At 34.9% G+C, this 11,162-nt stretch overlaps 1 protein-coding gene across 1 annotated transcript; it reads left to right on the forward strand.

Moving 5' to 3' along the window:
- Positions 1-1,637: 1,637 nt before the first annotated feature.
- LOC102600700 (methylmalonate-semialdehyde dehydrogenase [acylating], mitochondrial) lies at positions 1,638-7,560 on the forward strand. The gene is made up of 19 exons (XM_015310626.1): positions 1,638-1,776; positions 1,867-1,964; positions 2,145-2,216; positions 2,301-2,462; positions 2,549-2,627; positions 2,714-2,868; positions 3,253-3,316; positions 3,488-3,567; positions 3,889-3,954; positions 4,785-4,835; positions 4,961-5,112; positions 5,189-5,279; positions 5,383-5,463; positions 6,283-6,360; positions 6,446-6,481; positions 6,570-6,613; positions 6,717-6,795; positions 7,153-7,243; positions 7,325-7,560. Exons 1-19 carry the CDS (start codon positions 1,752-1,754, stop codon positions 7,432-7,434), a joined length of 1,614 nt encoding a protein of 537 aa, XP_015166112.1. The 5' UTR covers positions 1,638-1,751; the 3' UTR covers positions 7,435-7,560.
- The last annotated feature ends 3,602 nt before the right edge of the window (positions 7,561-11,162 follow it).

The following is an 11,162-nucleotide window of genomic DNA, read 5'->3' on the forward strand; positions in this document are numbered from 1 at the left end:
AAGTATTTTTCCATTACTTTATAAAATCTGTGTGTAGTTTTTTCTTTTATCTTGGTCTCGTCTTTTACACCGCTTTTATGAAGAAAATATTGCTATGGAACATCTATCTGCACGGGCTTCGGGGCACTTGCGAGGAAATTCCAGATTGAGATTGAAACAAGACAGGTAGGAAATCCTTTTTTTTTTTTTTACTTTAATATTGTAATTCACACTTCCTGGTTAATCAAAAAGGATACTAAGGAATACTTCCCAGGAAGTGAGATACCGAGTAGGACTGATACATGTGTTGGTGGGAGGGATCAAGTATTTAGTGGGTAGTCAAGATGCCCACAAATAAGCCCAGAAATCACCATTACTAAAAAAATCATAATTACAAATGGAAAAACTGGGGAACTTGTCGGAAAATCTAACAATTTTTCGCATATTGATGGACTCAGGTTTGCATAAATGCTGCTGCACCCAAGTAAAGACAGTGACTCAGCAATGGAAGCAATTCCCCAGTAGTGAAGGAGGATCGCCAACATTAACGTAATGATGGACTACAAGTTTTAAGTTATCAGAGTGGCAATGGAGTATCTCCGGGGGGAGGGATGTCTCAAATGTAGATAGAGTCCATCTGCCTTTACACCCAAATGATTCCCAGTTTGTGATGGTGAATCTCTGGGAGAACATTCAAGGGATGATAGTACCAATATTTGATGGATCTCATTGGACATTGAACTTTTGACTAGCAAAAATTCATAGTTGGAACTAGAAAAATGTGAGTGAGTTATCAGTTGTAGGTTTTTTGAAATAACCTAAGTTAGTTATCATATTACTATAGTCTTCACTTAAATATATTCCTACAGTGTTGACACTACCTCTCCATCTCCTATCTCGTTTATCCTATTTTGAATTCAATATATTCTATAGAACTTATTTTTTTCCGTAGTGAATTTTTTTACCAATAAATAACAGTACTACTCAAAACTCCAAAGGGGCAGATATGCAAATCCCTAATATAAATCATCTCTTATTTTGTGATCCTTTCCTTAATTTAAAGAGATATTGACTAAATCTCTCTAAATTATTATGTCTTTACTAAGTTCCATATTTGACTATATCCTGTGTTTTTTTAGTATATCTTGAATTATATAACCTTTCTCGCCTACATGTGTCATTTAAATTTAATATTGATTTCAAATATTATTTAAACTTATTACTTGGTTTTAATTCTAATAGAATTTTTAACTAAATAGTTAAAAGTAGATAAGAAATTATTTTGGCTTATAATAACACTATCATTTTCTAAAAAATCTCTAGATAAAAGATCTGCATTTGAAAAATGGCTTTGGCTTTCACTTCTTCAATTGCAATTCACAACTCGCGTTCTACATCTTGTTATTATCATCTCAAAGGTACCCATTATCTTTTTATCCCAAATTTTCAATTTTTATATGTTAAAATATAAATGTCATAAAGATGTGATTTACGTTATCTAAAATTAAGAGATTTATGGAAGAAGAAACAAAAATTAGGTCTTTTAATACGTTAAGATACCCGACAACTGTATGACATCTAATCTGATATGGCTAATCTGCCAAAACGCAAATATTATTTATTACCAAAAATATTAAGACTGACGATGATCTTCATCATCAATTGGATAATAATCTCTAAAACATTACCTTTATTGAATATATATAGAGAGACTTAAAATTTCGAATATACCATTTTTTTTTTAACAAAATATTTAGGAGGGCAAGTGAACAATGATGCAGTTTTCAGTTCATAGAGGTGAGGTTTCGCATACCGTTTTTGTTATTTTTCATATTAATCTTTTCTGTGAATTGATAGTAATCCACGAATCTTGTTTGTTTGTTGCAGTGCGGAAAGTAAGGTCTTTGACTCCTGGGATTTTTGCTCTCGCTAATCATCACTTCTCAGTTGCTACTGAATCCTCATGGAAGCATCGAACTTCCCTAGTCAGTATTTATTTACTCCATGTTTTAGGTTAATTGATGGTTTAGTGTGATGATGCTTTATTTCTTATACTTTTTGTTCGCTGTTCAATCAATGAGACAGCTTTTAATCTCTCTGAAAATTTTCTTATGAAGCAGTGTTTTAATTAGGGTTAAAAACTTTCTTGATCTTCTTTTTATCAGAGAGTTCCAAATTTAATTGGTGGCAGCTTTGTAGATTCACAATCATCAGAATTCGTTGATGTTATAAACCCAGTAAGTTTATCTGTTAAAGTTGCAATCTTTACATGGAATGCTAATACTAGGGGAAATTTATAATTGCTTGCGTTTTGATCATAGGCAACCCAAGAGGTGGTTTCTCAGATACCTTTAACCACGGATAAAGAATTCAAATCTGCGGTTTCTGCAGCCAAGGAGGCTTTTCCGTCGTGGAAAAACACACCCATAACCACAAGACAACGGGTCATGCTCAAATTCCAAGAGCTTATTAGGAAGAACATGGTTTGTTTTTTGTAGGATTATCGTATCTTTTTGCAGTTCTTTGCTTGTGATCTCTGTTCACTTCATTTATCCTGTGTCTGTTTTAGGATAAGCTTGCCTTCAATGTGACTACGGAGCAGGGAAAAACACTGAAAGATGCACAAGGGGATGTGTTCCGTGGTCTTGGTTAGTTCTTCACTCACTTAGGCATAAGGAAACATCTTCTGTTTGATGACTGTGAACTTGAATTTCTGTTTTTCTGTTTTGTGAAGAGGTGGTGGAGCATGCATGTGGAATGGCAACTTTGCAGATGGGTGAGTATGTGTCTAATGTATCAAATGGAATTGATACCTATAGCCTAAGGGAACCTCTGGGTGTTTGTGCCGGGATTTGTCCATTCAACTTCCCTGCAATGATTCCCTTGTGGGTAAGCATGTTCCTATTTTTTTTTTCTCCTTTCATAGTTTCCATACATTTAAGTGCATTTATTAAATTTCTTTCCAGTTTCGTCTCTGTTCGAACTTGGTTGTCTTATCCTTGATTTCTACCTTGCTTGAGGAATCACTTGTTTTCACATAACAACACTATGTGATCAAGAAAGCTTTTGAACTTTGATTAGAATGAGACTATTGTTAGTCATCAGATGTCCATCTTTATGGGCTGTTTTGTATCAACTACCTTTTCATTTATCGTTCTCCCTTTCCCCATGCAATATCTGTGGGTTTTTTTGGGTGGGGACATGGAATGGGTGTTAAGCTTAAGTTTCAGAAAATATGAGCATCTTTATATAGTTTATACAAATTTGGTGCAGATGTTTCCTGTTGCAGCTACTTGTGGCAACACCTTCATTCTTAAGCCTTCAGAGAAGGACCCAGGTAGCTGTTTCCATATTTTTCAATTATTATAGCATAAGATGTTGCAACATTTAGGGGCAGAGGTTCATGTACCAGTTGTGTAAAGCAAAGTGTATATAACTTAAAAAAAAGAGAGCATCATTTATGCTGCCTTCTGCATTTGACTTATTTTGTTTCATCATTTGGTTTCAGGGGCTTCCATGATGTTGGCAGAGTTGGCAATGGAGGCTGGTTTGCCTGATGGTGTTCTAAATATTGTTCATGGAACCCATGTATGTCTTTTCCTATAGTTGCTAGTTATGTGTTATTCTGCTCCTTTATTTTAGTCCAATAAATGTATGGATTCTATCTGGCCTTCTTATTCTATATATTTTAAACAGCACCAAAGGAGTGGGTAAAACTATGTAGTGAATCTCCATTTTATCCCGCTACATAGAAAAGTATATTGATGCTTCCCGGGAGGCATTTTCTTGGCCACATCCCATCCATCCATACCCTTTTACGAACATGGATTTATTGGAATCAGTAGTAGAGATATTTATATGGGTTTGAATGGCATAATTGTGGATATTGATGATACCTCTGTCTTGCAGGACGTTGTTAATGCTATATGTGATGATGACGATATCAGAGCCATATCATTTGTTGGCTCAAATACAGTGAGTACTGCATTGATTTCTTGACACCTTAAGCCACAATTTAAGTACTTTTTGGGTGGGTGGGAGAAGGGGGTGCATCTGGGTTAACTTGTCTTCTTTATACTTTTTTCTAGTAATGATCTACCACTACTTATATTTTCTGGTTTTGGAGGTTTTAGTTAAATCTCTACCAGAAAGGTGTTGCCACAGTTGTGAATGTTGCTGGACCTTACAAATGAAATTGTTAGTGATTTAGAAATTTAATTGCAGATAACCATCTCGGCATTTTAAGATAGTCTAGTATGAAGCATTGACAAGTTTTCCTTGAACTTGAATGCGCTATAGATAATTGAGGGGCATTTGTAGAGAACCTCATTTTTGTGTAGGTACTCTACTTTTGAATACTACCTTGTATACCTTGAATTTTCCCAGCAATCCAATGAAATTATTATCTTATCAAAAGATAGGGAAAAGAAATCTAGATTCTCCATATTTTGTCAATAAAGATTCTCTTAGTGGAATTTACATTTTCTTTTGCGCTAAAATAAATGACTAAATATTTTGGTAGTTGTCTCAATCTTAGTTTTTATGCTTTATATGTGAGTGGTCAAGTCTCTCCCATTTGTCTTTGCCTCATATAACTTTCACCCGTTTGCCATCAATAAGGTTTTGACACATCACAAAGGCGGGGTGGATGGTGAAGCATATACTAAAGTTTAATACATCAATAAATGAACTCTTGGTTTCTTTTTCAAATGAAATCGGTTGTCAATAGATTTCTGATCCATTTTGAATCAGTTTGTTCATCCTGTGGTATATTGACCATTCCTTGTTTTACTATTACCCCTCAGGCTGGTATGCATATATATTCTAGAGCATCAGCTAAAGGAAAACGTGTTCAGGTTAGTGCAATATTACCAACTCTCCTCTCAACTGTATTTGCCAATGTGGCAAACATGTTTAACATCATTGTTAGTATTGAGATTTGAGGCTAAATACATAGCTAACCAACTGAAAATGCCCTCAGTCCAATATGGGAGCCAAAAACCACGGTGTTGTCATGCCTGATGCAAACATAGATTCTACAATAAATGCTTTAGTGGCGGCTGGTTTCGGTGCAGCAGGGCAAAGATGCATGGCATTGAGTACAGTGGTTTTTGTTGGGGACTCAAAACCTTGGTAACAGATCCACTTCACTGATATCTTTTAGTTTACTATTGACACCTTTGATGCATGACTACATTAAATCTTGCAGGGAAGAAAAACTGTTGGAACGTGCAAAAACTCTGAAGGTCAGTGCTGGAACAGAACCTGATGCAGATCTTGGTCCAGTAATTAGCAAGCAGGTGGGTACATGATTTAAGACTTGTACAAACAAGTTACTCAACGACTGCTGTTTTCAAATTTCCATGTTTATGATTCTGGACTGACCTTTTTTTGATACCACAGGCAAAAGAACGAGTATGTCAATTGGTTCAAAGCGGCGTTGATAGTGGAGCCAAATTATTGCTTGACGGAAGAGATATTGTGGTATCTAGTTATATCTGCTCATCTTCTAATTTTTGTTTCTGATAGCACCTAAAATGTTCTTTTTCATATAAATGCAAACAAAGGGGTGAGTTGATCAATAATGATAAAGATGTTCTAGGAAATGATCAGAGCTTAGAAGATGACTTTAAAATGTTTTAAAGTAAGAGGAATGAATAGCTGAAACACAATATATTTGTCGTTTGTCGTAGACTCGGTATCTTTTTAATTTCAGTTATGTGTTGAAAAGGATTCTTCCCAATCAAACTGAGTAGAGGAGCTTGGCAATCAAACTGAGTAATGTTTGGCAAAATTGATCCTAGGCGAATGTTATGATTTTCGAGGAGTTACAAGACGGCCGTGTGATGATGCAATTCCAGTGCCTTATATTCTGTTCGGCGGAATTGATCTTATTTCAGTTGCGCTATTTTGAATTTATTTGCATAAATGTCCAAATTCATAAGGGAAAGCAAGGAGGAGGGCAGTATACTATGTCTCAAGAGATGATTGAGTACAGTCCCTTTTCCCTTATATAACGTATGGAAAAAGAAATACTACCTATCTAGAAGAAAGAAGGTTAGTTGTCAGAAAAAGAAAAGAAAAAAGGATTTACGGGAAACCATATTGACTCACCTACAAAGTCACTCTGTAACAACTTCCAATCAGAGCGTGGTGGTCAAAATCAACAAGGAATAATAGCGTGATCATTTTTTTCTTGGGCTGGGGAGCAGGAAACTAATTGCATAATTTCTTGCATCAAATAGCTACTCATTTATAAAATGAGCTGGAAAGTTTTAATTTCTTTACCATGATGCCCAATAGGTCCCAGGATATGAAAAAGGCAATTTTGTTGGTCCCACAATCCTGTCTGGTGTCACTCCCGATATGGAATGTTACAAGGTAGTTGTCCTACATTCTCCAATTTCCCTCTTGATTTTCAGATCATGGCATATTACCTACATATAATATATATGTTTTTTTTCAGGAGGAGATCTTTGGCCCAGTTCTTCTTTGCATGCAGGTTTAGTTGTTAACCATTCCACCATGTAGCCTCACCTATACCTATCAAGTTATATACTAAACTAGAATTGTCATTTTGATGCTCTCAGGCCAACAGCTTGGACGAGGCCATTAACATTGTTAACCAGAATAAGTAATCCCTGTGCCCTGTTCTTTTTTCTTTCCCTCCCCAGCCTCAAACTCATTTTTCTTGAAGTGTGTTAATGTCCTATACTAATATCGTTCTGCTTTTTCAGGTATGGTAATGGTGCTGCTATCTTTACCACATCTGGTGTAGCAGCGAGGAGGTTCCAAACAGAGATAGAGTCAGGCCAGGTATGAAATGTTGCTGCATGAACTTGGTAACATATGGAGAAAAAAAAAGAAATGGTGCTAAATCCTCACTTAAAATCACGACTTCATGGATGATATTCATTATGTGATATTTTGGGAATGCATGTCAGAGTTTTTTTTGTAAGACCTTATAACGGTTTATGTTCTCTCATAGAAGTGCTTGTGTGGTTAGTAATGTCTCAAAAACAAATCACTAGGAATAGAGAATTGTGCCAGGCTGTTTCTGCCTAGCAGTTCCTTGTATGCATCATATGCCATCCCATTTATGCCTATACCATAAAACTCTTGTTTCTGTTTCCTGATAAAATTGTTGCTTCTTGTTTCTGCTTCCTCTACAAGATTGGAATCAATGTTCCTATTCCAGTTCCGTTGCCATTCTTCTCCTTTACTGGATCCAAGGCGTCCTTCGCTGGAGACCTCAATTTCTATGGTAAGGAACAATGATATACATTTTCTAGTCTTTAGGGAATGGTACTTGGTATTCATTTGATTGTTTGGGATTTCATTGTAGGCAAGGCTGGAGTTCAGTTTTACACCCAAATCAAGACAGTAACACAGCAATGGAAGGATTTGTCAGGTGGTTCTGGTGTCTCACTAGCAATGCCAACTTCTCAGAAGTAATAAAATGTGTCTTGAAGAACTTCAGAATACCCTCTTAAAAGTGCAATAAAAGAACATTTCAATAAATTGCCCGTTTTGATCTGATACCCTGGTGTTCCTTTTGTTACCATATTTTATTTTCCCCAAGTACCCTCTGGTTTTATTGGATCCTTCTGACCCTTTTCATGGTATAATAATTGAAGCAGTAAGATTCTCAATAATAAAACACAAGTTGATACTACAATAAAAACAGAAATGGGGAACACAAAGTGCTGAATTAAGTAAAATTTAGTTCGATAAACTGATAGTGAATACTGTTCTGACACCACAATATTAAATGACATATGACAATAGGTAATCTTTTATGCCATCAGGCTAAGTTGACCTATAACAACAGGCAACTCTCATAGCAAACTTTGTTTGCTTTGGTAATAGGAAAATAACCGGCAATGCCGCAGGTTATATTACACTGATGGCATACCATCAGGTTTAGTTGACCTATAACAACAGCCAACCTTGGAAAATATGGAAATAACCTGTAGTACACTGATGCATAACATCAGGTTTAGTTGACCAAAGACAGTAGGCAACTCTCATAGCAAACTTTCTTTGCTATGGTAACTTGGGAAGTATTGAAATAACCTGTTCTAACAGGTTAATTATACTGATGGCATAAAATCTAGACCAAAACCAAAATAGTCTAAGATGCTCCAGAATTAGTTAAAGTCTCTTGAAGCTTTGCCAAGTGCCTCTTCCCCTTGAGATGTGCAATCATGTCAATCTCACCAGAGACTCTCAAGTTACAGAAAGTACACCACAACATAGCCTCAGCCCTGTGTTTTCTCCCTCGAAGATGGGATTGCAGTGTCAGCTCAGAGCTGACCGTCACTTGACATATTTCACATGTCCACCTGGTCTGGAATACCGCTAGAGTAGAAGAAGTATCTGGGAGTATTGCAACTGCTGGAATGACTGGTTTACTGATGACCTGTATAGCTGAAGTTGATATGTTCTCAATCTGCAAACCATAGGAGCATGTTAATCACCAGGTTTGCCGACAACTCTTTCTTGATTTATGAACAATATACAGATGAAAGATTATTAAAATTTGATGTGAAAAATAAGTTATCTGTCCTCAAACAGAGGATTCAATTGTACATGAACCAGTAATATGAGTGTGAAAACGCAACATACAAGAAAGTAATATAACCTGGTTTGATTCAACTGCATTGCATTTTGCTGTGCATTCCATCTCTTGGATATCATCTCCCAAAATCTGGCCACCCTCGTTGCATTCAGGCTGTAAATAGGAATTTTGATAACTACAGGTAAACCTTCATAAAAAGGGGACTAATAGCCTAGAAAATAAGGCTGCAGGTAATTTGGCAGTTAACAACAGTCCTACCTTGCTTGCAATCAGAGAATCATTCTCATCAAGACAACTCTCTGCCACAGCCAAAAATGTCTCGTTGTTGATAGATACTGAATGATTCTTTAGTATTTTAAGCCATTCAGCACACAACTGAATGATAGCATTGGGCAGTTTGAATTGCAAATATGGATGAACAAGATTTTGGTATAAATAAAACGCTCCATTCAACTGAGGTATCACCAACCAATACATGAAAACTAATCTTAAATACGACCACAGAGGTACCCTGCAATATATATATAGAGAGAGAGATAACCAAGATCAGTATAAGTGATATATTACTTTCAAAGAATATTTACAAATTACACTATCAATTTATGATGCCAGCTGAGCTGAGATAAGGTTCCGTACACTTCATTCTTCTCAAATTTCACTTATAAGATTACACTATATATATATTGTTGTTAAAGTATATGATACCAGTTAAAGAGTACGCCTAACTTACCACTCCAGAAATTTTGCAAAAATATTCTCGAACAGATAAATAAGAGAAAAGATTAGCCAATATGTGGCAACTTTCCTCTTGTCATACACACAGCCAGCCTCTATAGCTCGTATAGTCACAAATCTGCAGTAGTAACCAGAATTATTATTTTTTTGTTAAAATTACCAAAAGGAGGCCATATCTAACTTTACTCTTTAATTTCTTTGTTGGATTAAATCAGTAGAATAAATAATTAAAACAAACAATTTGGGGTAATGACAAGTTGCCTGACTTACAGAGGATATCCTAGAGCAAGCATTGGCCTGCAAGAAACAATAAGAAAAATAAAATAAAGTAAAGACTTTGAATTTATCCAATCAAAATTACATGCAAAATAATGTAGTAGTATATATAATATAACAATATACCCTATGTAAGTATGTTAAATTGTTTTCTTTGGTTCAGTTATCATATTATTTATAATTGCTACTATTTATTTCTCTTCGTTTCTTTTGTTTTACATGCTTGATTTACAATTCTGAACCAACAATAATGATGAAAAAAAATAGAATGAATGAATTACCAAGCAAGAAGATTAATGCAGGCGATAGTAACACTGACAAGATCCATTTTGAGTAGAACCTTTTTTTTTTTTCTTTATTTAGTTCTCTTCTGAAGTTTATTTAAATTATGTGATCAGTCTCATTTTATACGACTTTTGAAGAGTAGAAGAAGATGAAAGGACTGAAAATAGAACTGCATTTGCTTTTTTTTAATATTTGTCTTCTAATTAGTGGGAAATGGAAAGCCAAAGTAGTGATATTGGGAATCTAAAAAAAATTATTCATTCTATGCTCCCATTTACTTACATTTTCTTTTTCAAAAATAATTAAATTCTTCAAATTTCAGATGTTCTGTTACACTCCCTCTGATCCATATTAAGTAAATTATTGGGTATGACACGTCCTTAAGAAAAATATTTTAAAGACATAAGTTAGATGCTACTTTCCTCTATTATCTTTTTAATTCTCATTAAATGAAGTGTAAATATTTTTTTTTCAAAATTCAAGTAACCATTTGAACTTTGAACAATTCACTTATTTTGGACTATAAAAATACTCTCAACAATTCACTAATGGAAGTAGCAGTTAAATTCTGTTGATACATCAAATGGAAAAATTAGTGAAACAAATCGAAATGTATTAAGAGGTGTTGGGGGACAATTGAGGCCCAACTACAAAAAACATGGAGTCCATGTGCATCAAACTGGGCCGGCCCATCCCATGACCCAAGTTTACATCTATTGCAAGTTAAAGTTACGAGCCCTTTCTCAGTTTTCATTTACTGATCAATATTTCCTGTTAATTTTTTTTTTTATTACATTATAAATTTGTAATTTTGAAAAAATATATGATAAAGTGAAGTATGCCTTTTTAAATTTAAAGGTATGCATAGTAATTTTTTTAATCTTGATTTTCTTCCAACTTTTGTGTAATCTTGATCGATTCTCAAAATTTGGGGTCGTAATATATAATAGTGCATATCTTTTACGTTCCATCTTACTTTAGATGTATGGTTTATTTTTTAAATTTTCCACACGGTGTTTGATATTTATTACAGGATCCATTCATGCATTGCAGGATTCATTTCTGGTGCTGACGCTCCAATTGGATTTTTTCCATTACCAAGACTTGAATCTAAGATCTTTGTTAAGGATGGAAGAATCTCAATCATCTCACCACAACCCATATTATAATCATCATTTTTTCAAAGCTTTAGATGAAAATAGCAAGAGGGCGACTTACTACAAGACAACTTATAAGATTTTGCTCTAGAAAACAAAATGAATTACGAATAAATTGATAGTCAAATTTCATTAATTGAACCGATAAA

Source organism: Solanum tuberosum, unplaced genomic scaffold (genome assembly GCF_000226075.1).
Source record: "Solanum tuberosum cultivar DM 1-3 516 R44 unplaced genomic scaffold, SolTub_3.0 scf00136, whole genome shotgun sequence".
NCBI classification, from domain to species: domain Eukaryota; kingdom Viridiplantae; phylum Streptophyta; class Magnoliopsida; order Solanales; family Solanaceae; genus Solanum; species Solanum tuberosum.